Source organism: Coffea arabica, chromosome 10e (assembly GCF_036785885.1).
Source record: "Coffea arabica cultivar ET-39 chromosome 10e, Coffea Arabica ET-39 HiFi, whole genome shotgun sequence".
NCBI classification, from domain to species: domain Eukaryota; kingdom Viridiplantae; phylum Streptophyta; class Magnoliopsida; order Gentianales; family Rubiaceae; genus Coffea; species Coffea arabica.
The window spans coordinates 8,252,527-8,279,124 of NC_092328.1; the positions used below are offsets into that span (position 1 = coordinate 8,252,527).

Genomic DNA, 26,598 nt, shown 5'->3' on the forward strand with positions numbered 1-26,598 from the left:
CTTTCTGTTTTTCAGCGAAGGTTTTCTTTGTATGCTCAGAATCTGTTAATTGGTCTGTGAATCAGACCTCAGCTTGCATCTTTTGGAATTATTGATTAGCTGCAAGTTGCATGTAATGATTAGTCTTTGAAAGGTGACACCATTGATGCAACTTGAGAGTTCAGGATAATTTGTCAATGGGATCATGTTATCTGGAGGGACTAATGAGCCTGATCGAGACTCTTAATTGATATTGAGATTTGAAAACAACACTTCCAACTAGGTACTTGTGCCCATGGCTGGAATTTCCACTCTACCTCTTTTGCTAGCATCTAGCATGTTTTATTTTTAGCATCAAAATCATGGCCCAAACGGATGCTAGAAAAACAGTTTTACACATGTTATGGTTCTAACTAGCATTAGAAGCGATAAGTTGGGAACTTGAATGGTTTCTTTCAGTTGCTTCTTGCCGATGAAAATGATTTCTTGGAAGTTTAAAAATCAAATTTTGTGACTATTGTTTTTGGCCCATCAGCCTGTTTGCTCCCCTTTCTTGCTCACATTATTTTGAATGTCATAAACTGATGTTCGTTTCGGTTCTGTGATTCATTATATTTGCCATTGTCGTTTGTGTGGAATTAACTGATCACAGTTTCATTGGCGTTGAGCATTGTTCTTATTGTACTATTACTGCTAATTAGTAACTAAAAGCATCATTAGAGCTACTTGGAAATGTATTTTTGAAATAGCACAATTCCCCATGACTAGAAGAGCTAGCTGAAACCAAACTTCTCCGATTTTGACAATCCCTTGGACAATCTGAGATTTGAATAACGAAAGTGACCTGATCGTATTCACTTAAAGAACCACAAGTTTTGATCATGTAAATAAATCAGCCACAATTGGGGTATCCACAATCCTTTTTTTTTTTTTTTTTTAACTTTATTTTAAATGCAAGTAAAAGGTCTCGAACTTGGGGTTTCTCATTTATACGGTTATACTCCTTCTTCCGTACCACCCAACAGTTAATAGCACACACGCACACACATATATATATATATATACACACACACAAAGTATGCTTCATGGTCTTGTATTTTAGATATTGTGATATAAGAAATGTGGTGACATATATACTTTTTAGATGAAAGACACTACAAATTTACTTATACAGTATTATACCACAAGCTATACACAGATTATTTCTTTAATCCTCGTTTCTAGGGATGTACATGCTTGATAAAGAAATGGTCTTTCTCTGAAAAGCATTGTCCAAAGGTGAGGGCCATGATACAGAATAATAGAAATTTGAAGGGTGGGTGAGACAGACTGAGAGATTTCAAGAATATTAATCAATGTTAGTGATAAGGATTGGGGAATTCGAGGAGTTAATTCATTGCTTATCCGCAAACAATTCGATGAGGGTTGTCAATTATTCAACATCCAAAATTGGATTACACTTAATGATTGAACCAATTTTGGACTCTAGAAGGCGACATTGCACATGAACAATTCAAAGGCCATTTCGTGGATCATGTGAGCTGAAATCGCTCAGGACTGATGATGCTTCTCAACCCTTCAAGAAAGGCATAATTTGTACACTTTGAAGTTAATAAAGTAGTTACTTTTAGAGGCAACTCAAAAGTATTGTATTCCAGCTTTACTGCTTTAGGGTTGAGGAACAAAAACCCAATCTGGAGACATTATTAAAAATGCTGTCTCCTAATAATATGTTGAAATTTGACTTTTTGGGTGCCTAAATTGACAACTTTCTTTCTTGCCTTTCTTTTATCTTTCTAGTGCATTAAGTTTAGGTCAAATTGCACCCTCATTTCCAGTTGTAAGAAACTCTATACCCTCGTTTTTTGATGTTGATCATCAAAGAGGCATGTTGGATTGGATACTCGAACATGGAATGTTCCATATGAACTTGAGAGACTCTGGCATTTTCTCACCTATACACAACAAAATAAATTAAATGCTAAAGAACAGTTGTCACACTAGAAACACAAGAACATGCCCTGCAATATTTTGTAAGTCACCATTTGGTATATTGCAGACCGTAATTTATCCCAGACAATTAGACAGTCATATCAATCAGCTAGGCTCTTGACATTTCAACAGCCAAACAAGATGGAAAATTATTCTTTTTTTTAAAAAAAAATTTAATTTGGGTTTTCTTTTCTTTTTTCTTTTTTTTAAGGGCTAACCCCGCACATAGGGGAGGGAGCCACTTTTGGAATTTTATTAATAAGCTAGAAAAAAAGAAAAGGGAGGGAGACATAAACCTGAACTCCATAATTACATGAATTTTTGAAAAAAGTCGCGAAATTAAGAGTACTACTCCTTTTTATAAGTGATTTGAAAATACCTAAGGCTATCCTCGTCCAAAAGAAGGAAATCCTAAATTATCAATTTATCTTTAGATAGATTAGGATAAAGTATGATATAGATAAAATAGCGACGAATGATAAAAAAAAAAAAAGAAGATCCCCGTGAACCATCCTTGGCAAAGCTGAAAAATGATCATAAACCTTGTTAGTAGCTTCAAATACCCCAATATTAGCCAGCCTATCCGCAAGTTTATTAGCCTCCCAAAGGCAATGGGAAATCTGGAAAAAGTATTGCTTAAATTGAATCAATTCATCAAAACCCTCTGAACATTCCATGGAACATTGACACGGCCGCCCTCAATCATATCCACCAACACCGTTGAATCTGATTCAATATTTAAGGCCAAAAAACCTTTTTGAAAGGTTGGTTTTTCTTTTCTTGTTGACAATTTGATCAAGTTGGTAATTAGCTTAATTAGGTACTTGTTAGTGGACGTGCATGCTTCACACCGAGTTGAACATTGAAAGGATGCAGAAACAACCTTGACTCTGGATCTCCATAATCAGCCTACATATCTTTAGCTCCGTATAATTATCTACACCTCAGATATAAACTGGATTCTTTAAACATGTTCTTTAGGTTGATGCCTTTCGCTTTGCCTCTAATTGAAAGTAACCATAGTTTTGTTGAAGTCACGATCTTTGGCTTTGCTTCATTGGATGGTTGTTTTCAGAAAAACTTGGAAGATAATCCAGGCTACTCTGCTGATTAATAAAAGCTTAAGATTAAAATATAATGAGGTCTTACCAGTCATTGTGCAGAAGCTCAACTCGTGTTGATTATATGTGTCATGTGCTGCTATCACATTTACTTTCCTATTTTAATTTTTTTTTTCACAGAGATGCCTGGTCATATATTGTTGTGGTTTAGTCCAATCTTCTTCCAATAACCTACATTTTAGAACTAGAAAAACATGTTTCTATGAGGCAGATATTGTTCAATTGCATAGTCTAGCCTCAGAATTAATTTGAGCACTGAACCTTGAGAAAATACACCACAATCAAATCCTTGACTCTTCTTAACCATTAGGTTTAAGTCAGAGGGAGAAGAGATTCGCTTGCATTAATAAGTCTTGTAGATTCTAAAGTGCTCATTGCTTTTTTTTTATCTAGACAGGTGGCACCAGCCATCTGTGGACTTTTTCGATTTGTATAAAGTAATGGACTAATTCAACTTTACACTTGCTAATTAAAGTTTAAGGTAGACAATGAGATTAAGTTACAAAGTGGAGTTAGTCCTAATGGAGTTGCAGTTTGCTCAAATAGTCAAATGTACACAGGAAAAAGGAGAGTTAGGAGAAACTGCTCTAGAGTAGATAGCCAAGGATACCATTGATTCACAGCTTCACACCACATGGTGTTAATGTATATTGATTCACTTCTTGGTCTATGTATTGTATCTCATTCAGTCAATCAATGTTTGGCATATCAATTATAAGCTCATATGTAATGACCGATGTGATATGGGAAAAAATAAAAATTTCTCAACCAATTAAGATAGTAATATGTTTGACGTAGTAGTTTTTTAACATTTTAGATTCTCGAGAAGGTAGTACTATATTTGCATGAATGATAAATGGAGAGATAAACCCAATATATTAACGTGTAAACAAAGAAAATGGAGATGTTATATGTTTTATTGCACTAATTAATGAGGTCCTGCAACCGAATTGACTAACGTTGCTTTATACATGGCTGCAACATTTATTAACTCAGAAAACATTTATTTTAGAAGAAATCTTAGTATATATATATTTGTGAATAACTTACTTATCTATGAAGAATTTGACAAGCTTGAGAACTAGAAACACCCTGCGATACAATGCTGGAGCCAAGTCTGAAATGTTGACAGCCGCATGGCAAATAAATGGTTGGAACCCCATGTCATGAATCCGGTGAAGCTAGCTACCAGCAAATTTTTTTCCCCTCAAACCCTTCTAGAAAGCACAAGAAGACGACGACATGGTATAAAGCCATTCATGATTCTCACCGGCCAGTGCCCCATTCTATAACATTACTTTCCAGCTTCAGCTTTGACGTTGAGTAACAAAACTTAAGCACAAAGCTAATCATTGTCGTAGACTAAAATGTTATCCTCTACACACCTTATCATTTGGCCACATCATTCATACATACAAGATCAATGCATAAGTTGACGTAGTAATCAATGGATGTTCGCTCAATTGGGATGAACAAACTACATCTTTTTAAAAAACTAATTTTTTTTAAAAAAAAGATTATATATTCGAATCTTACTACTGCTAATGCCAGGACTGTAGTGTGATGATGACTGGAGATGAAACCACTTGAATTTTTCATAAACAAAAAAATATGACATAGTGATTAGGTGATCGTATTAGTTGCAAAACTCCATCAAAGTTGGTTTCCTTTTTCGGCTACTTAAATTATTTGATCATGTTGACTATTGATTGCAGGCATGTTTGCAATTAAGATCCCTCAACAAGGATTACATAATGATGATGAAATTAAGACCCTCATGATGTTGCTTCTTGTCAAAAGCTACAGCTACACGAGAGAATTAAGTGCACGAGCTAGTACAGTTGGCATGGTAGCTGCACAGCAGTGCGTTTTTGGATTGTCTAAAGGGTCACCACTCGGTAGATTTTCCTCTGCAAGATGGAGGCCAGTAACTGAAGATTGAACAGATTTAGGAAAAGCGTTGAAACAAGGTTACCAAGATTTGGGAAGGGAAAAAAAAAACCAAGTCTAGTAAACACACAAATGCAGTATGATTGTTTATCCAACACAGTTGGACATGGTTTTAGTAATCAGGACCAAGACAGTTCAACAGATTAGGATTAATTTAGTGTTATCCCTGTTGCGGGGAATCTTCTCTGTTGACAAATTGATCAAGTTGTAAACTAAGTTAGGTAATTTAGGCTTCTTAATTTATGTGCATGCTTCAAATCATCTTGTATATTGAAAAGAAGTAGAACCATTCTTGACTTTAGATCTCCATATTCAATCCTTGTGTTTCTGGCTCCTACCATGATCTATACCACAATTAAGCTGGATTCATTAGAGTAGTCGAAGGCGTAGTTGAAAAATTAGTTTTGCAAGAAGAAACCATCTGTTGACCATTACAGTGTGCCTCTCCCACTGTTTATGCATAACTACAGTAGAACCAGAAATGTTGGTATTGTCTACAATGCTTTTTTTTGTTTTCCCCAGATGATAATGAGGATCAATTCCACAAGAGAGAATTTCGGAACCCTAAATTACCTAACCTAGCTTACTCAACTGTAGTCCCATATAAAACCAGGTTGTTGAACATAAAGAAAGTCATCTACTATTGCATGACCAATACAAAATTTCTTCACAAGAGCCCTAGACTACTAGACTTCGTACGTAGTTGAAGTAAAACAATTCCATGAATTTGAAGAGAATATGCAAATCTTAGCTGCAAAACACCAATATCCCAATTTTTTTTTTTAAAAAAACATCAATCAGCATATATGAACCATAATGGGGGCTTAAACTTTGACAGAGGAGCTTTTGAGAAAAGTGATCAAGAAAACCTTAATATAATCATAGAATTGGTTTTTACATATTTATTTACACAGTTTATATACAAGTTTTGTTATGATAACATAACTGCACTGGCATCCCTGGAAGTTAAGTTCCCTATATGAGAATTGCACTAGAGACCCCTCCATTTTCAGCTGTAGGATGATTTCTAGCTCTTTAATCATCCTGGGACACTAGCTAAAATAGATTTGAGTGTTAATTTTTTTAGTAAAAATGAAACTAATCTGAAAGGTATCTATCCCTTTGATAAAACCAAAATTTGAAATCTATAAATTCAGTAAAGTATTAAGTCACTAAAGTGATAAAATTATATATGTTTGATAACTAAGTGAATTTAAGTAGTGATTGAAATAGCGCACACAATTTTATTTTTAAAAAAATAGTTGCTTTTGTTTGACTGTCAGAGAGCAAGGAAAGTATATGTATGGATGAGAGAGAGAGAGAGAGACTAATGAATATGTGTGGTGAAATCACAAAATTCAGCAAAATAGTTTCACTTAAAAATTTTGAACACAAATTAAACCGTGCTTAATATATTAAATTGTAAGGCATTTCTATTATCAAATATGTTTAATTCAAAATTTTTTTAATGAATTAGTTTTCAACATTAAGTAAAGTAGTCAAATTAACATGTCCAATATAGGAGCAATATATGTGAATATGCATTCATAAGGTGAGTTAGGCGAGAAAAGACGAGAAAAATCATACATTTATTGATGCACTGCATGTACATTTATCATGTTCAAAATTAAGGTAATGAGAATTAGGTTTGTACAAAATTTTGAAGTGCATATAGATCTTGGTATTGGTAATATATTTGATTGCGAAATACAGCTAAGCAGAAAACATCCAATTACTTGACATGATGGACAGTTAACGGCTAAATTAGGTTATTAAACAGTGTCTAAGCCTTTATTAATTTGCAATGCTTGAGACTTGCCACCAATTAATTGGAGTATTTCCAAGTTTTGCTTGAGACTTGCCACAGCCAAACTTTCCTATAATAAGTTTAGTTTAAAGATTCCTGGGGATATATCAGTTTCGTTTTTGGTTTATGCTTCTATGATAGTACAAGCTATATTAGTTTAAGAGAGTAAACAAACCTTCTATGGTTCGAAATCTGCAGCCAAAATTTAACCACAAAATTATGTCCATTTGGCTACCAAACTACTTAAAAAGGTTCCATAATCAGATCCTCGAGGTCTGCATGATCATCCTCAGCTTCAAGTCAGAAGCTAAGCCTAATTAAACAAAACGGTGGAACAAAAATCAATCACCTACTTTCAGAGGCCAACCAAAATATATTTAAGCATATCGAACACACAAATTATGCCCATTTGGCCGCTGAACTAGTATTTAAAAAAGTGCCAATCAAATCCTTGAGATCTGTGTAAACATCATTAGCTTCAAGCAGAAACTTAACCTAATTAATAAACAAACAACTAAACTTTGAAATTTGATAATATAGACGAGAGGGTTCATACTGGCTAGCTTGCATTTATTTGCAACAAGTCTTCTCTATTCTGCAAACCTGATCTGAAGAATTACCATCTTTATATTTTCTTTTTGGTTGATATTAATCTTTTGAATTAGTTGGAGTAATGGGCTTGTACCTTTGTATATTATATGCAGATTTAAAAAGGAAACCGTACACCACGACGCGATCACACTTAACTTCTTTTGATGTTTGATTATATATTTATTGAATGCACACTCCATTAAGCTCTTGTCCAATAATGTCAATTACAATTGTAGGGAGAGACGAGTTGGATAGTATGGGTGGGAAGGCGTATAAATGAGAAAATCTCTCGTTTACACTTAAAAAAATATTAATTATAACTGTTAATGTATGAATTGTCAATCATTCTAACTGATTGTGAAAGTTTGAAAATTAATCATAATCGGTACAGATTTGATAAGATTAATCTTTTTTATATATTGACTGAAATACATACCATATATTAAGAGAATCCACATTCTTTTCATTTGAACCCAAAATAAAAAGAAGCCGAGAAGTACTGACCATGCAAACTATTCATAAACTATTCATAAAAAGTGTATACTAAAAAAGTGTGTAAACAAGGAAGGTGGCATTCTCATGAACGAAACAAAGGATAGAAGAAAAGTCGTTCTGTTGAATAGGATTTCATTCTTAAAGATTGAAAAGATTTACAGTCATATGTTCTAAAGATCATAGCTATTTTCCTTTTCATCATGGCCGGTGGCTCCAACGTATCTGTGAATGGATAGAAATTCCTGTGCTTTTGCACTAAAGAATCCCAATTTAATTGCTCACGTGTGGGTACTGTGTAAAGAAGAGCGCCTCCATATTAACAGTGCTCTCAAGAGAAAGATAAAGGCTATTCAAACGACCTGCAATTGTAGTCCGTACGTCCACACTTGCCACAGAAAGAGGTCGAATACGAACCCCTTCCTAGACCAGTTGACAAGGGCAGAACTTCAAGTCCATATTCTTTTATGGAGGTAAGGTTCCAAGCAAGCATTTTTTGCTCTTCTTTTGACCTTCAATTTCCGAAAGCTAACCCAGCTGCTTGCCATTTATTGACAGTCTTGATACAGGCGAGACGACCCTTAATTAGGAGACCTGATTTCTTGGACGCTTACATCTACCCATAATCCATGCTTTTGCACTATTCTCGATCCAATCCAGGAGTTGAGAAAGGATAGAATTGGGTTTTTATTTTTTCAAGCAGTTGGCTGAATTAAGAAGCAGAAACATAAGTTGATCTTCATTATTGGTGAGCTCCCAATTCCCTTACCTAAGCATGGCCTTTTCTCGATGGTTTCTTTGTTTCACAGCTCCTCGTCTTTTCATTTATCAATTCCTATGATTGTAAAAATTGTATGCTGCATCATTTGTTTCTTGAAAATGTCGGTCATAAAAAGGAACAGAAAATTTATGAGTATTTTTTTTGGGGGTGTTACAAGTACATTCTTGTATTAACTTTCTGTCTCTTGATCATTCGTTTCTTCTGTGATTTGATAATTCATAGGGCATGGACATGGCCAGCTTCAACAATCAATTTGTAATCAACTCAAAGCAGGATGACCAAGTTGATGATGGATTTTTTGACATTAAACCTTTTCTTTCTGAGGTTTTCCCTGCAATATCATATTGTAATTCAGACAGTATTCCGATTCAGATGCCTCAGACTTGCATGAAACAGAAATTCAAGCAGCTTAACGACACCAATTTGAGCCCTACACACCCTACAGTTGAATCAAATCTAAAGGGCTCATCTCCATTCTCTAATACGCAACTTATTTCTTTTGGAAAATCAAGTCCATACTCATCAGATGGTGAGAAATTATACGGTAAAAGTTACAAATCATCGAGTATTACATGAAATTATAAACTTCCCACATTTGATGAATAACTCTTCTGATGAGAACCATTTCCATTTCTCAGAAGATGAAATTGTTTACAATAGCAGAAGCCCCATAAGGAGAACGCCAATTCAAGCTCAATATCATGTTCAGGCAGAAAGGAAGCGAAGAGAAAAGCTGAGTGACCTCTTCATAGCTCTTTCAAAACTTGTTCCAGGCCTCAAAAAGGTATTCGTTCTTTAGCTTAAATCTGGCGCATAAAATTTTTCTACATCTCCTTTCTTTTTCATTCAAGAATTGATACACAGATGATCAAACCAGTGATTATTAGCTGCCCCCAGAGACAGTAAAACTTCTGATCCCCATGAACATGGTCTTATGCTGTCAATTGCCAAGACTGATTACTGTCATCTTGAGAAGGCTATGTAATTGTGTGAAGTAAAGCGGAACAAACACAAGGCCTTGTTTTGCCTGTAGTGTTAACAACGCTGTTATCGTTATTCATGTTTTATCTCATCATATTCCTGGCCCTCAACCTTCGGTAAACAGCCCGGTGGGGGATCCTATCAGCACATGCATCTTGTATTTAACCTTTTCTCGAAGATTCGTAGATTCATGTGCTACAAGAAACTGCAGTCATATTTTAACGTGAAAGCAAGCGGATATGGCCTTATTTGATTTATGAAAAGTTAGTCTAGTGATGTGATCCAATTGCGGCTTGAGCTGCTGATGACCATTGGATTCCTCATTTAATATGCATCATCAAACTTCAGCATACATTTTGACAATATCGAATGAGAGGTTTATTAGCAATAGCATACATAATTAATGTGAGTTTATTAGCTGCAACAACATCATTTTATTCATCAAATTCATTTCGTTGAAATTCAGCTGGACAAGGCTTCTGTCCTTGAAGATGCAAATAAGCACATTAAAGAACTCCAAGAACGTTTGAAGACTCTGGAGGAAGAGAAAAAGAACAACTCCACAGCACCGGAAATCATGGTAGAAAGATGTATTATCTCTACATGCAGTGGTAATACTTCTTCCTTCAAAGGCGCCACACTAGAACTAATCCCTGAGATCAAGGTCAAAATCCAGGGCAAAAACGTGCTTGTAAAAATCCTGTGCGAGAAAAAATACCACGGATCCATATCAAGTATGTCAAGTGAACTTGAGAAACTACATCTTACCATCCTGGATACCAGAATCTTAAGATTTGGTTGTTGTACATTTGACATTACTCTTAAGGCTCAGGTACTTTCTACATCCTTTCTCGAATTCTCGACTGAAATAATCCCTAATGGTTTCTACTAAGATATATGGTATGGAATATGGATACTAATGTTTCTGTATCTTCTTTCCTAAATATCCTTGGTTTACCATGTACTTTGCTAATCCTTCAAAATATTATGAAATCTTTCATCCCAAAATTCCAATCCTGCAATACAGCAATTTGACATGATAAGCAAAGAGCTACTACTTCTATATATTTTTGTCTTTATTCTTTTCCCTCCATTGTTTGTAACAGTAATTAACAACCTAACTTTCTCCCTATTTGGAAAGGGGCTACCGGCATTTGGAATGGGAATAGCCAATTAATCCCCCAAGATTGAAAAAGTAAATTTTTTTGAGAAATTGAACTCCTTTTCTCTAACTTTCTTTGAAAAATAATTTTTTTGGTGCCACAAAGTTTTCAGATAGTTTAAATATTAAGCGTCCTTATGTCTTTTACTGCAATAATATGTATGTGTATGTATGTATGTATAGTTCTACTTTCAGTCGCATACTGCATATAATAACCTCATGAATTATCTCCATTACATTTTTGCAGATGGACAATGAATTCTCCGTAACAATGAAGGACATTATAGAGCATCTTCAACAAGGCATATTCCAATTGCACTCATGACGCTCTAAACAAGTTCGTCTCTGAAGATTATGTCCACTTTAATCCCCCAGTAGCTGGTCACTTTCAAAAAAGTAATTTTTTTGTCAAATTTTTCTCACCATAACGTCTGTGTGCAGAACAAGGCCATTTTGCTCATCACTTGTTCTTAAACTTTGTTAATTACCATCCCTGTTTGCATGGTGATCTTTGACCATGTTCAATTGCCTACATGTGTTCCAAATCCATGAACTAAACCAAGTGAAAGTAAGCTTTTTTGGACGTTACAACAAGTAGTTGACCTTTAGATTCCTCCCTCGTGTATTATGTCATCTTCTCAATAGATTAGACAAAAGAAAATAAAGGAAAAAAAGGTGTGTTTTCCCTACTGATTGTTTCTCCAATCACTTACAAGTGATGTAATGGATTAAGTATTCCAATTTAATACGATTTACTGTTAGAATAATTATACTTGCATGTACAAATATTTTAAAGGTATTGAAAACATTAAAAAATTACGCAAATTCAGGATTAATTATTCGCCGAACATGCATTAGTCCAACCTTGTCGAAAAAAGAAGGAAAATGTGACCTATTCGAAACTGAAATCGAAAATAGAAAGACGCAAGTGCTGTACAGTGCTTCTCATTCATTTTTTTGTGCTGCTCCGACAAGAAACATCCTACTGTTTAGGTGTGTCTAGCAAACCCAATGATAGGACATAATTGACAGGCTTTGAATTATTGTCAAATGAAGTTATTATTTGAAAATAGCCCCTGTACTATGTTGAAGTGCAAATTGCTCATTCTTGACCAATTCTACTACAAACTTCAACCACAAATTTGTAATTTTTTCATCTCATCCTCTCCAATCTCTTCCTTTGGCTATTCACCTCCTATAATTGGGTGTAAATTAATCTTAGTTTCAGCCACTTATTCATCATACTTAGTTCTGATTTGTCTAAAGTAAATGGGAGATAATGCAAAAGAAACGGATAACCTGCTTAACAAGTATCCTTTTCCATTCACTATGAATGAAGCACGGGGATTTGTCCGTAACTCCAAGTTATGGACTTTAACACTGCAACACTAATATTTTTCCTTCTTAAAATACTCGCTAAATCATGAAAGTATGAGGGAGTCCACGTTTAAATTTTTTTTTTTGGTATAAAAAAGTTTGGACGGATTTGAATCCGGTCACTACCACAGGATACCAGGTTACTTATAAAAGTTCTTACAAATCACCCATTAATACAACCTTCACATCAATAATGGGATTCAAATACGTGAGCTGATTGTGCCCAGCTAAAATGCACAAGCACAATTGAGTCTCGGGTGCAGAAACAGAGAAGTGAAAATGCTTAGACCGGAAAGTTTTATGAAATTAATAGAGACTTCTATGCTATTATTGACCCACAGAGTCGTGAAAGCATCAGTATTCTAATTAAATCAGGGACTAGTTTGTAGATAACATATAGGGCTCACATAGAAAATGATGGATGACCTAGAGAAAAATTAAATACTATTATACAAAAAAATTGATGATGTATATATTTGATGGAGCTGTAGAGTCCTTCTTGATGGAATGGAGGGAGAAATCTGAAAAAAATTTCCCAAAAATATGTGGGCATGAGCCAGAATAATAAAAATTTGAAGGGTGGGTGAGACAAAAAAAAACAGATTTCAAGAATCTTAATTAACGTTAGTGATAGAGACTGGAAATTGGAAGAGGTAATTTAATAAACTAATTGATAAACAAAATTCGATGAGGGATGAGGGCTGTCAATTAGTCATTTCCAGAACTGGAATGAACTCACGATTGAACCAAATCTGGACTCTGCAAAGAGGCATATTGCACATAAAACAATTCAAAAGCCATTTCCTGAATCATGGGAGCTGAAATCAGCATTGATCATGCTTCTCAAACCCTCCAAGAAGGTATGAGTATACAATTTTTAATGAAGTTAATGGTTACATCTAGAGGCAACTCACAAGTATTGTATTCCTGCTTAATTTATTGCTTGAGAGTTTAGGAACAAAAGCTACATCTTATTTTTGGGTTGCAATACCCAACTCTGGAGACATTATTAAAAAGATCTATTTCCTAATAATATGTCCAAAATTCACTTCCTTGGTGCATAAATTGACAATTTTCTTTTTCTTTGCCTATCTCTAATTTTTTAGGGCTTTCGAGTGCATTAACTTTAGGTCAAATTGCATTCTCTTATCCAGTTTTAAGAAAGTTTTTATCCTCGTCTGTTGGTAAAGATCATTAAAAAAAAAAGGCCTGTTTGATGAGAACTAGAGAGACTCATCAATTTCTCAGCTTGCCAAAATATATCTAGATAAACACAAGAAAAATAAAGGCTAAAGAATAGTTGGCACACTATAAAAACAGGAAGATATCTTGCATTATTCAAGTCGTTATTTGGCATTTTGCTCAGCATCGTGGAGGCCAGTCAGCTGAAAGTTGGATAATATTGCTGATCATAATTATCCCAGACAACAAGACACTCCTATCAATTAGGCCGTGGACATTTCAACAGCCAAAAGAGATAGAAATTGGGTTTTTCTTTCTTTTTTTTTTTGGAAAAAAATTGGTTTTTCTTTTGTTGTTGACAATTTGATCGATCAAGTAGTTAATTAACTTAGTCAAGGTACTTGTTAATGGATGTGCATGCTTCATACCAGCTTGAACATTGAAAAAGTTGCAGAAACAATTTTGACTCTAGATCTCCATAATTAAGTTACATATCTTTAGCTCCTTATAGATATAAGCTGGATTCTTGAAACTTAAAGGATAACATAGAAAAGAGGGTACAGATTGGCTTGCATTGACAAGTCTTGCAGGTTCTAAAGGGCTCATTGCGCTTTCAACTAAGCAGAGATGGCACCAGCTCAGCTATGGACTTTTTCATTCTCCATGCAAAATAATTGCAATTCGCTTAATTTGCATGTGTAAATTAAAGTAGAGTGAAGAGGGGATGACTGTGACGCCCCCACTTCTCCCTAAGGCGAACCAAAGGGTATCCGCGGGACGCCTGCCCAGCTCTCGCCGGGACTCACTACAATCGATCATTCAAAAGCTCGAAATACTTTAAGTAACCTCAATACATAATTAAAGTACTTCGAATATCTCACACTTACAATTATGCAGCTTTCAAGCTTAAATACAACCCAATGGAAAAGGGGTACTATAGCCATCCGTTATAATATAACTTAAAGTCTTCAAAAGAAAACAATCTAGTACTACTCACGAGCACCCTTGGTCTCGAACCCTGTAAAAGAAATCCACAACGTGGTATGAGCTACACAGCCCAGTGAGGTTCCAAGACACTCTAACAGTTCAAATAAATCAAATAAGTTGGGCATATCATACGCATGGTTCAAGGTTACACAATGGCATGTTATCATGAGGCAATAATCATTGTACAGGTAATTTGAGACATTTATCATGGTATGAGACATTGGCATGTATAGTTCACGAGTGATTGGAGCTTATTACAGGCATAGCTCAGGATTTCATGTTGGCATTTTAGCACGAAACAATTATTATGATACAAGGTAAACATATACTGTAGGATACGGTGTTCCAGTGGAACTCTGTCGGTCATCTGCACCTTATGACTTCCGGATCCCCTCGGTTTGACTGGCCATCACCTTATCCCTCCAGTGGTAATACTCGAGTATACCGAAACGGTTGTCCAGGGTTCCAACCTACCCGACCGAGCCCAGTCCTGGCTCGAGTAGGTCAGTAACCGAGGCAGGGCCCGAGTTCAGCTTAGAGCTTACAACATGCACAAGTAATCAAGTAATTCGACAAAAGGTAAAATTCATCATTTGAGTAGGTCGAGTGAGATAAAGTACACACTCGCCTAACAATGATGGACAACTTCATATAACATGTGATTCATGATAATCAAGTGATCAAGTGGATACTTAGCACGTAAGCACGTAAGCAATACAAGTTGATTTCATGGGAGCATATAATTCACGGATATCGAATAATCATATAGATTAGAAATCATATGAGCAAATAGTCAGGTAATCAGGTAGTCATGTGGGTTGGTAAACGGTTCACGGTTAACGGTTAACTGTTCACGGTTGACGGTTAATTGACAAGCATTGGTCATATGCATAGGCCATCATTGGCCGTTATCCCATTTTTTACCACGTGAGAGTCGAGGAGATTCACTCCAACGACGTATGCAACCTTAGCATACCAAGTCATGTTATTCGAGTATTTTCAAGCATGAATTATTCATCTCAAAAGAGAACGAGTGCGATAAAGTACACACTCGACTCCATTTTTCAAAACCAAGTAGACTAAGTAAACAATCTAGCAAGTTAAGCATGTATCGAGTTCATATGGTCATTTGATATGGTTAATGATTTAACCAATTCATGTAGATATACAATGCAAGTATACATTCCTTAAATAGGCATGAGTATGGTAAATACTTAACACATAGCACTTAATAATCATGAAATAAGCGTGTCCTAGACTTATTCAATTACGTATTCCTATATGGAACACTCACCTAGTCAAAACAAGCGAGTAGTTTTCAAACAAGCGTTTTAGGTGTCCGCTCCGAGTTCCCCTTGGAGATTCCCTCGAGTGCCTGAGTAAACAACCATTAACTATTATACACTATCACTTAGAACTCCTACTTATCAAAGAAGGTTGTACAATCTAAAGGGAATTCATGAATTGGGCCTTAATTATTAATAATCGAGGCTCAAGAGTAAAGTTTTAAAGTCTAAAGAAAGAGACTAACATTTTTCATGAAATCGAGTTCAAAATGTTCAATCGGTATCGAGAAAAGAAGGCAAGTTTCCAAAATCTCATTTCTAAGAAATTGTCAAATTTTAGCTTTGGGTGTCAATTCTAGAAAAATCGTATCTTGCACTACGTAGGTCCAAAATTGGAAAGCTTGATACCATTGGAAACTACATTCCGAGTACTACAAGTTTCTAGAAGACACTTTTCCATGATTCGAAATGAAAGGTATTCAAAAGTTGGATCAAAGTTACTGCTGTAGAATACTAAGACAGTTTCAAGGTTGGTTTTTGGCCAATTTTGGAAATTCAGTAAAATTCACTTGTTTTGAACTAACCTTTGAAATTTGGAAATCAAATAGTGTTGCAATCCAAGAGTATAACAAAACAAGCGGATTGAGAAACGGAGTTTCGAGCACCAAGATATAGTAGCCCCAAGTTGAGGAAGATTCAAGACTGAAGAAGAATTTCCAGTTTTGAACCTCCAACACTAGAAATTTAATTGGGTATCGAAACGAACTTGGATTGGTACCAAAATTGGCAGTATTTTACTCCCATATGAAAGGTACCACTCTATCAAATTTCAGGGAAAAATACTTTCGGTAAGATAGTTAATTAGTCAACCAAAGTTCAGGAAAATTATAAGGCAATCTGCCTTTGACTTTCATTTTCCAAATTTCCAATCGTTTAACCAAGAAAGTTATCCAACCATGGTTCATTTGTGAAATAAGGGTCTAAGATACACCCATAATATCTTTGGTAAGTGTTTAATATCAAAAACATCAACTAACAAGTTCATTCCAAGATTTGGTTCCAAACCAGTCCCAACATTAGGGTTTTCCAAAACAGAGCAGTCCACTTGTTTCAGTCACAACTCAGTCAATATAGCTCAAAATTGAGCATGGCTTACGCCGTTGGAAAATACATTCATAGTACTAAAACATCACAGAAGAAGTCATTCCCAAATTCGGCACCCATCTGGTTCAAATTCGGGCATCAAGTTGCTGCCTGAACACTTCATTCCAGACGAACAGAGCAACAGGACAGCGAACTTAAAACATTTGGTTCGGCTTGCTCACAAGGAATCAGAACGTGCATTTTATACCAAATTAAAGCTAGGAATGTCTAGTTTCAAACGCCACCGACGGCACATGATTTCGACATCCGAGGACAGAGTTATAGCCAAAATGCCAACGCTGGACAGTGCAATACGGAACAGATTTCCAGATTGCCACTTCTAGGAGAAAAATTCATTTGACCCACCAAACGTTAATGTTTTCCAACGAAAATTTTTACACACATAATATAACCTATATACATCAGGTTCATGCCAATAGATCACCAAAAATGGGCCTTCTTATGGCCGAACAAAACAGGGGCATTTTCGGAAATTCTTGCCAAGACCTCTACTTTGAGTTTCCAACAATAACACTCCATAAACTCATCATTATAACCACTAAACTACCATTAAATCCAACATTAATCCTTAAATCAGCAACAACAACCCCAAGTGTGGGAATACCAAGAGCCCACTCATTTCATTTTCACCATAAACAAGCTAACTAAGTGCATGCATGAGCTTAATCTTGCTATATAAATTCCAAAAGACAAGAATCCAAGGGTTGATCATTACCTATTCCTTGGGTGTGCAAGATCAGAAATTTCGGCCCTCTTGAAGCTCCAAGAACCCGTGAAGATGCAGCCTTTTGTTAGCTAAATCCAACCTCCAAGAGGTTTGCTAAGTGGTCTCCAAGTTTGGTGTGATTTGGAGGTGATTTGGGGTAGTTTTGGTTGAGATTAGTGTGCAGAATTTTTGTTGCAAATGAGTTAGAGAGAGGGAGTGTTTTGGCCGGCCATGAGGAGAGGGAAGAGAGAGTGTGATTTTGATCTAAGTTGGCTTCTCAAAGAAGATTAAATGTGTGGTGAAAAATTGCTCCAAAGTCAACTCTTGTAAGGCTCGTTTGGCACGTTTTTAGGCTCGATTTTCTCGCGCGTTTGGTTCACTAGTGCACTAAACCTCTAATGCACTCATGTTAATATAAACATTATTCACTCTTAATTGTCTCGAAACAAGGGTCTAAAGTTCCTCAAATAAAGTCGCGCGTGTGAAAACGCGTACCGCCAATTTTACCGCTATAACGCGAAACTTCCGGGAAATTCTTATAACGATAGTACTAATAACTATCACTTGAGTATTTAAACATTAAAATACCGAATTTAGGTCCATTGTACATGTCTCCAATATTCCAAACTTATTGTACTCTCAAGCGGATAAAATCTTCAAGCACTATTCACTGTTTTTACTAAACGCGCTCCAGGAAATTAATTCATGAAATGAGTTACTTTAAAAATATAACGAAGTTATATTACCATGTATTTAGGTCTAATAAGACTAGAAAATATTCCTCGAGGCAAATATCCAATTAAATAATTTATTAAGCCACAAATTAGGCTAAAAAAAATAATAGTTTTTACGAGTTCTCACAATGACTCTAGAATTAATTGCCAAAGTATCATTCACACCACCTGGAATATATCACAGTGAGAAAGGCTACTTCATGGTCTGTTTAATGTATTATTAGTTTTCTCAGTTGAACAAACACTACTGTTTGGTGCATGGATTGTCAGGTCGAATGCAGTCATCGATGCGATAAAGGGGAAAGAAGAAGGAATGCCATTGTTCTGTCAAGCAATAAAAATGTTTTTTTTTTTAAAAATAAAACTGAATAATGGATATTACAGGTTTGAAAAACAGATAAAAATTACGCTATAAAGCTCCAATTTTTTTAAAAAAAATGAGATAAATACATATTAAAAATGAATTAAAATGTTTGATGTACCATTTTTTACATTTAATTTGCAATATTGATAAATATAGAGATAAATCCGAAAAGAACTAACTGAGGTGACGTGTATAAAAAGAAAATGGAGACGTACAGTACATATTCTGTTAGCTCTAGTTGCAAATGCTTTTGTATACTTGCAAAATTCAGTAGGTGAGAAAACCTTAAAAATAGAAAAAAAAAATTGAAGATATCAAGGATCTTATTATTTATTCCTGGTAAAGCCTTCCAATCTGGCGAATAACTTACTTATTCATGATGCAATAAAAAAAAGAAATAATTTTATTCATCATAAATTCGATAAGTTTGCCAATTACTTGTTCATATCCAGAACTGGGAACACCTTGTCATGAATCATGTGAAGCTACCGTTTTTCTTCTTAAAAGTTAAAATTTGAATTGCTATTTTCTGGAGTTTTTATAAAACAAAAAATACTGTAGAGATTTAATGTATGTGAGGTAAAAATATAATTGAGAAATGTGTCCATGAAAAACATAAAAAAAATTTTTGGAGAAAAATGACTTTCCATACAAGGGTTATTTTCTCTTCGCAAAATCCATTGCCGTGATATATAAAATCTTTAATAATTCTCACCGGCCATTGACCTTTTTTATAGCATCAATTTCCGGTTTAGGGTTGAATAACATCAAGCACAAAAGTCTTCAAAAAGCTTTTCCCGATGCATCTTATTTCTCGGGCATGTATATAAAGATAAGTTGACATTGAGCAGCAGACAGTTAAATGAAGATATTAAATGAAGATAAAAAAGCCTTTTTTTTTTTACTTAAATGAAGATATTAGTTGGACAAACTACATCAAACCATCATTGTTCATTTTCAGTTTCGCAAAAGGAACCATATTGCGTCGTTAGTCCTTTTTTCTATACTCTTCTTAAAGAATACAACTAACTCACTAGGGAAGGATCATATTACAACTCAAAACTATCAGAAATTGACACACAAATTAGGAATTAGAGATCCTAATTTTTTTTTAACTCCCTATCCACTCTTCACATAAGTTAGAAATTAGAGATTTTGAGTTTTAATTCCTCTACCCATTTCTCGTTTCTTAAATTCCATCCTCTCCTCTTGAATTTTTTTTTAAAAAAATATTTCAAAAAAAAAGTTAATGATTGAATGAACCCTAACATATAATCAGACGGAACTCACATACAATGAGACATACCCTCCATGATCTCTTGATCATGTTGATAATTTTACAGACATGTTTGATTACTCCCTCATGTTGATACAATTTTTTTTTTCCAGAAACGATAACGATTTTATTCATAAAATTAATGAGAACATACACATTATATGAGCGAGGGCTCAAGCATAGGCTTTACAAAAGTGGACTAAACCACAGAGGAACCTAAAGGTCCTCATTAAAGTATCCGCATAGCTAGCTTGCTCATGTTGATACAATTGTGCAGACAAATTTGATAAATTCCTCGATAAGTAATTCGTACATACTAATGATGAAGAAATTGAGGCCCTCATTTTATTGCCTCTGGTCAAACGCTACAGCAGCTTCACAAGGGAATTAACTGATACAATCATGAAATGCAATAACAAGCGCAGGTTGGACCTGGACATTTCGACCGTCAGAAGAGATGGGAACATATTATATACATGTTTTGGGTTTAATTTAGTGTTGCCAATGTAGCAAGGAATCTTCTCTTGTTGACAAATTGATCAAGTTTGAAAGCTGAGTTGGTAATTTGGCCTTTCTCTTAATTTACGTGCATGCTTCACACCAACTTCAACGTTGAAAAGTAGCAGAGCCAATCTTAAGGCTTTAGATCTCCGTTACCCCTTTTTGGCTCTTTCATGATCTAAACCTCAACGTATGCTGCTGGATTCGTGAGTAGTATATAAAATATTGATTTGCTCTCTTTGAAGGTATCCCTTTTTTCTTCTGTTATTGATGAATAATAGTGTGCCTCGATCTCCCTGCCATTAAGCATAATCTATATCTAGTGTATGCATGTCTTATTGTACACGCAAAAAGGGACAATAAATATATGGACAGAGACATACAAACAAACATTACACACAGACATAAAAAAGACACTAGATCTACATTATGCTTAAGGGCAGGGGAGAGGCATATTGTAATCATCAACAACTAAATTTAATTAACCATTTTTCTCTCTTAGGTGGTGTTACAATATCCGGACTTGATGCAGTTAACAGCAGTAGATCTGACAATTGGAAATATGTACAGATGTTGGTGGGGTTACAATTATTTTATGTTATTTTTAAAAATATTTTTGAAACTTTACTGTATAATTTTTATCTGTTCTTCTAATTTGTAATATTCATTCTTTAGATCTGTTCTTTGATATTTATGTATGTTTGATGATATATCTTCTACCATTAGTACAGATTTTAATGAAATTATAATATTTATTCCAAAAAGGGGTATGTTAGAGTGAATAGAATTAATGGGTCGAATACTTGGATTTAGCCCATATCTGCTTCCAACTCTTCTTTAATCCATTTTTCTTATGGTTTCTTTTTATTTTAACAACTTTTATTTATATCTTATAATAAATTTGAATTGTTCCTTTTGTTCATATAAAGTAACTTTACCTATATATATATATATATATATATATATATATATATATATATATATATATATAGAAAATCCACATTCTTTCCATTTGAGAGAGAGAGGAGAGAACTAGTGATGGATAAAATAATTTATGGCGCATAAAATTCTTTAGAAGATAACTTAATTGTTTAAAAAAAAGGTGGTGGAATAATAAATTGAAAGAGCGCAAGCATATGAACTATTCCTAAAGTTTCAACCAAGAAAGTTTTGTGAAAAATGGAACGTGGTATTCTCATGAATGAAAAAAAAGATAGACGAAAGAATTGTTCTGTTGAATGGGATTCCTTCTTAAATATTAACAATACTAAAGGTACTAAAGATAATTGTCATTGTTTTTGTTCGTTTCGTACCAGGTTAGGTTCATACTTGATTGCACAAATTTGTAATGGATCTTCTCTATTCTGCAGATCTGATACTGTAGAATTTTCATTCTAAGTATTTTCTTGTGAGTGAGATTCATCCTTTGACTTAGTTGGAGCAATTGGCTTATACTTGTTTTTTTTTTTTTTTCATTTTTTATATCAAATATGAACTTTGGAACCTGGTCATGTCCACCACGCTATCACACAACTTTCATTCCTGTGATTCTATAATTCTTGCCTACACATTCCATTATTTTTTCGAGTAATTTTACAAACCTCTCCTAAGGTTTATAACAATTTCAGGCAGCACCCCCTAAATTTAGAAAATTACACATAACCTCCCCTCATTGTGTAAAATGACAAAATAACCTTCATTCATTATTGAATTTAAAGTCTCCATGAAGAGAACTGATGTATTTTAAATTAACTTTAATAAATCCGTCGAAAAAAAAGAAAAGATAAAGAAGAATAAGAGTAATAAAATTTTGTGTTATCATAGACACCCATAACACCCAAACCCGATCTTACTCCATATAGTAGTAAATTGAGAGTAAATAGAAACTTTAGTTTCCTCTGTATGTAGATTCTTATTGAATTAGTAGCCTTTTTTTCGTTGGTCATGCAAGTATCAACATTTTTTTTATGGGATAGGAACAAACTTCTAAAAGAACTTTTTAAAAGCGTGTGAGTAATATTTTGAGTTTAACATCACCAAGGAAATTTGTTTTTGTGGAGGATAATCACCTAATGGCATTTTAGAATTATCAATGGGGATTTTTCACTTACATCAGCAAAGTGAGTCCTCAAGTATTTTTTAAGGGAAGTTTCTATAATTGTTTAAACCTAAAGGGTACTGTCTGTAATCATATAGTTGGTACAAATTCTATAAAGGGAATTAGTGCATGATCATCAAATGCTGAAGATCTAGAGAATCCACATTATTCCACATTTGAACACCAGAAAATGGGAGGCAAAAGTACTGAAAGGTACAAAATATATATATTGGTACATAAAACTTCTGTAGTTCAAAAAGAAGTGGTAGACTAACAAATTGAAAGTGCAATAATAAAAGTTTGTGAGAATGGAAGAAAGAATTGATTGTTCTGTTGAATGAACTTTCTTTGATAAAGAAAGATTGAAATTATACACAACTCTTAGGTGATCAATGGAAGCAATTCCTGCATTCTTGCATTAAAAAAATTCCAATTTGCTCACGTGTGGGTGCATAAAGAGGAGCCTCCATATTAACAGTGCCTCAAAAAGGAGGACCTGCAGTTGAAGTCCCTACGTCCACACCTGCAAGAAAGTAAAGATTTCGAACCCCTTTCTGGACCAGTTGACAAAAGGCAAAAATTCTTTTGACAAAAGATATCGAACCCCTTTCATAGTCTTCCATGGAGGTAAGTTTCCAAGCAGCATCTTTTCCACTTCTTTCTAAATAGACCTGCTAGGGGGAGTTGAGCGAGGAGAGTCGTTGACTGTTTTCCATTAGTTTGCTAAACTGAGAAGCAAAAGCATTAGTTGATCTTCATTACTGGTAAGCTCCCAATTACCTGACCTAAGGTGGCTGTTTCTTCATTATGGTTGCAAAATTGTTTCCTATATCATTTATTTCTCAAAAATTTCGGTCAAAAAAATGAAAACAATTTTTTTTTTTTGTGTTAATTATAAGTACATCCTTATATTAACCTGCTGTTTCTTGATCAATTTTTTCTTGTAATTTGATAATTCATAGGGCAGCATGGACATGGCCGGCTTCAACAATCAATATATAATCAACTCATGGCCAGATGAACAAGTCGATGATGGATTTTTCGGCATCAAACCTTTTCTTTCCGAGGTTTTCCCCGCAATACCATATTGTAATTCAGAAAGTATTCCGATTCAGATGCCTCAGACTTGCATGAAACAGAAATTCAAGCAGCTTAACGACACCAATTTGAGCCCTTCACACCCTACTGTTGAATCAAGCCAAAAGGGCTCATCTCCATTCTCTACAACTCAATTTATTTCTTTTGGAAAATCAAGTCCATACTCATCAGATGGTGAGAAATTATACGGTAATTATCCTTGTACAACTACAATGAGTTATCGTGAAGTGTTGTATGAAAGTATGAACTCGACGAATAACCCCTCTGATGAGAACCCTGTCATGTCTCAGAAGATGATATTGTTTACAATAGCAGAAGCCCCATAAGGAGAACGCCAATTCAAGCTCAATATCATGTTGCGGCAGAAAGGAAGCGAAGAGAAAAGTTGAGTGACCTCTTCATAGCTCTTTCAAAACTTGTTCCAGGCCTCAAAAAGGTATTCTTAGCTTAAATTTGGTGCATGAAATTTGTCAGTTTGTACATCTGCTCTTTTTTTTTTTGTCCTTCAGTTTACTCAAGAGTGGCTTGATAGATGATCAAACCAGTAAATTTAGCCGCCATCAGAAATACTAAAATTTCAAAACCCCATGAACATGGTATTATCCTGTCAATTGTCATGACTGATGACTGTTACCTTGATAAGGCCATGTAAGTAAAGTGGAACAGACATAAGGCCTTGTTTTGCCTCTACTACTGGAGCTGTAATTCTTCCTCATGTTTTATCTCAACAAATTTCCAGGCCTCAACCTTAGCTAAACAGCCGGTGGGGGATACCATTAGCACATGCATCTTGTATGAATCTTGTATGAACCTTTGTGTTAAGATTTGTAGATTGTTTTGTATGCTTCAAGAAGCTGAAGCCACATTTTAATCATTTGAAAACAGCATATATGGCTAAATTTGATTTTTGAAAGTTAATCTAGTAAATTGATCCCCTGATGGCATGAACTACTGATAACATTTTGACGATATCGAACAAGAAGTTTATTAGCAAATGTTAGTTTATTTGGTGAAATAACATCATTTTATGCATCAAATTCATTTTGTTTCAATTCATCAGCTGGACAAAACTTCTGTCCTTGAAGATGCAACCAAGCACATTGAAGAGCTTCAAGAACGTTTAAAGACTCTAGAGGAAGGGGAAAAGAACAACTCCACAGCACCTAATACCATGGTAGAAAGATGTATCATCTCTACATGCAGTGATAATACTTCTTCCTTCAAAGGCACCACGCTTGAACAAATCCCCGAGATCAAGGTCAAGATCCAAGGCAAAAGCGTGCTTATAAAAATCCTATGCGAGAAAAAATACTATGGATCCATATCAAGTATGTCAACCGAACTCGAGAAGCTACATCTTACCATCCTGGATACCAGAATCTTAAGATTTGGTTCTTGTACACTTGACATCACTCTTAAGGCTCAGGTACTTTCTACATCCTTACTTGAATCCTTTTATGGAACTAATTCTTCGAGGAATTCTAAACTACATGGTTTGCATGCTAGTGTTCTTTCTTCTTTAGTCCTTAATATCCTTGGTTTTCAAGTGAAACATACATTGGATTTAATCCAATCAATCTCTTCTCCTCATCCCCATCCCCCCCCCCCCCCCCCCCGCGGCGCGGGGGGAGGTATTATGAGATGTTTCACTTTAATCATGCAAAGATTTATATGGTAGCATACTTTTTCTCATTTTTTGTTGATAAATAAATAGTTTGCTGCTCATATTATTTTGGATTGTCTAGTTTTCCATCCGTGGTTTGTAATAATTGTCAATTAGCTATGTCTGCATTGGAAACGGAGTGTGATAGCCAATTGGTCCTCCAAAATTGCCAAAGCTAAAAGTTTGAAAATTTATTATTCAAATTTCTTTGGAAAATGAGTCTTTGTTGCTATAAACTTTTCAGGAATTTTATTATCAATTCATTACTTGCAGAAATTAACCTACCAAATAAAATCCTGTTTTCTGCGATACCATGCAATAACCTCATGCATGAATCATCTCTACTTTCATTTTTGCAGATGGACAGTGCATTCTCCGTAACAGTGGAGGACATCATAGAGCATCTTCAACTTGGCATATTCCAGTTGCAATCGTGACGCTAAACAGGACCATTCATGAAGAATATATTCACTTTAAATTCTCCTAATATTTTTTTTTAATTTCACCATATAGTCTGTCTATAGATCAAGGCCATTTTGCTCATCAGTCACTTGATATTCATGGTGCTTGCAGATGGGTTTTTCAGTTTCTTAAACTTGTTAATTACCATCCCTTTTTGCATGGTTGATCTTAATTTGACCATGTTCAATTTCCCACATGTTCTAAATCTATGGATTAGACCGAGTGAAAATGAGCCTTTTTGGACGTTATAGCGAGTGCTTGACCTTTTTGAAAATTTCCTCCCTCGTGTGTCGTGATTCATGCCTTACCATTAGATTAGACAAAACAATACGTGTTTTCAAATGACTTCTAGAAGGCTTCTTCAGCTGTCGCTGTAATATACTAGCATTTTCTGCAGCTTATTATCTACAATTGATGTAGTGGAATTCTTCCAATTTGATATGATATTCACTGTAACAATTATTACACTTGCACGTATACATATCTCACACATATTGATACCTTAAAGAATTGCGCAGCATTCAGAATTTATTATTGTGAAAATTGTTGAAAACGTCTCTCACGTTTCGTCAAAATAAATTTTTTCGTTCTTCACTTTTAAAATATTAATTTTATGTCCTTTACAAATTTAACTTAGCAAAATTTGGCCCACAATTTAAATTTTCGACCAATTTTTAAACTGAAATCATCACGTGACCCATATGCAATCTTTTTTTTTTTTTAAATACAACTGCCAAATTCCATATTTTTAGTAGTAAAAATGAATATGGATTGGATCATATCCCATTTTTTAAGAAAAAATGAATATAATTCACATCAGATTCTACTTTTTTAGGTGTAAAAA

At 34.8% G+C, this 26,598-nt stretch overlaps 2 protein-coding genes and 2 long non-coding RNA genes across 4 annotated transcripts; 3 read left to right on the forward strand and 1 right to left on the reverse strand.

Moving 5' to 3' along the window:
• Positions 1–8,278: 8,278 nt before the first annotated feature.
• On the forward strand, positions 8,279–9,219 carry LOC140015286 (uncharacterized). Its single transcript, XR_011821888.1, has 3 exons — positions 8,279–8,405; positions 8,491–8,680; positions 8,936–9,219. It is a non-coding gene; the product is annotated as an uncharacterized lncRNA (long non-coding RNA).
• Positions 9,220–9,311: 92 nt separating this feature from the next.
• Positions 9,312–11,381, forward strand: LOC113711198 (transcription factor bHLH18-like). The gene is made up of 3 exons (XM_027234376.2): positions 9,312–9,497; positions 10,161–10,526; positions 11,104–11,381. The coding sequence occupies exons 1-3, from the start codon at positions 9,312–9,314 to the stop codon at positions 11,179–11,181; spliced, it is 630 nt and encodes a 209-aa protein (XP_027090177.1). The 3' UTR covers positions 11,182–11,381.
• A 2,743-nt stretch (positions 11,382–14,124) lies between these two features.
• On the reverse strand, positions 14,125–18,311 carry LOC140015014 (uncharacterized). Its single transcript, XR_011821774.1, has 3 exons — positions 17,568–18,311; positions 15,697–15,777; positions 14,125–14,433 (listed from the first exon to the last, which is right to left on the reverse strand). It is a non-coding gene; the product is annotated as an uncharacterized lncRNA (long non-coding RNA).
• A 4,722-nt stretch (positions 18,312–23,033) lies between these two features.
• LOC140015503 (transcription factor bHLH25-like) lies at positions 23,034–26,188 on the forward strand. The gene is made up of 5 exons (XM_072068142.1): positions 23,034–23,295; positions 23,494–23,818; positions 23,920–24,065; positions 24,690–25,055; positions 25,652–26,188. Exons 2-5 carry the CDS (start codon positions 23,500–23,502, stop codon positions 25,727–25,729), a joined length of 909 nt encoding a protein of 302 aa, XP_071924243.1. The 5' UTR covers positions 23,034–23,295; positions 23,494–23,499; the 3' UTR covers positions 25,730–26,188.
• Positions 26,189–26,598: the final 410 nt, after the last annotated feature.

Bases quoted from the DNA above. Each gene is read 5' to 3' on its own strand.
- LOC113711198 (XM_027234376.2), top strand. From the start codon at position 9,312: ATGAATAACTCTTCTGATGAGAACCATTTCCATTTCTCAGAAGATGAA. The intron at 9,498-10,160 runs GTATTCGTTCTT...GTTGAAATTCAG, and splicing joins TTGTTCCAGGCCTCAAAAAG to CTGGACAAGGCTTCTGTCCT. The intron at 10,527-11,103 runs GTACTTTCTACA...ACATTTTTGCAG, and splicing joins ACATTACTCTTAAGGCTCAG to ATGGACAATGAATTCTCCGT.
- LOC140015503 (XM_072068142.1), top strand. From the start codon at position 23,500: ATGGACATGGCCGGCTTCAACAATCAATATATAATCAACTCATGGCCA. The intron at 23,819-23,919 runs GTAATTATCCTT...GTCATGTCTCAG, and splicing joins AGATGGTGAGAAATTATACG to AAGATGATATTGTTTACAAT. The intron at 24,066-24,689 runs GTATTCTTAGCT...TCAATTCATCAG, and splicing joins TTGTTCCAGGCCTCAAAAAG to CTGGACAAAACTTCTGTCCT.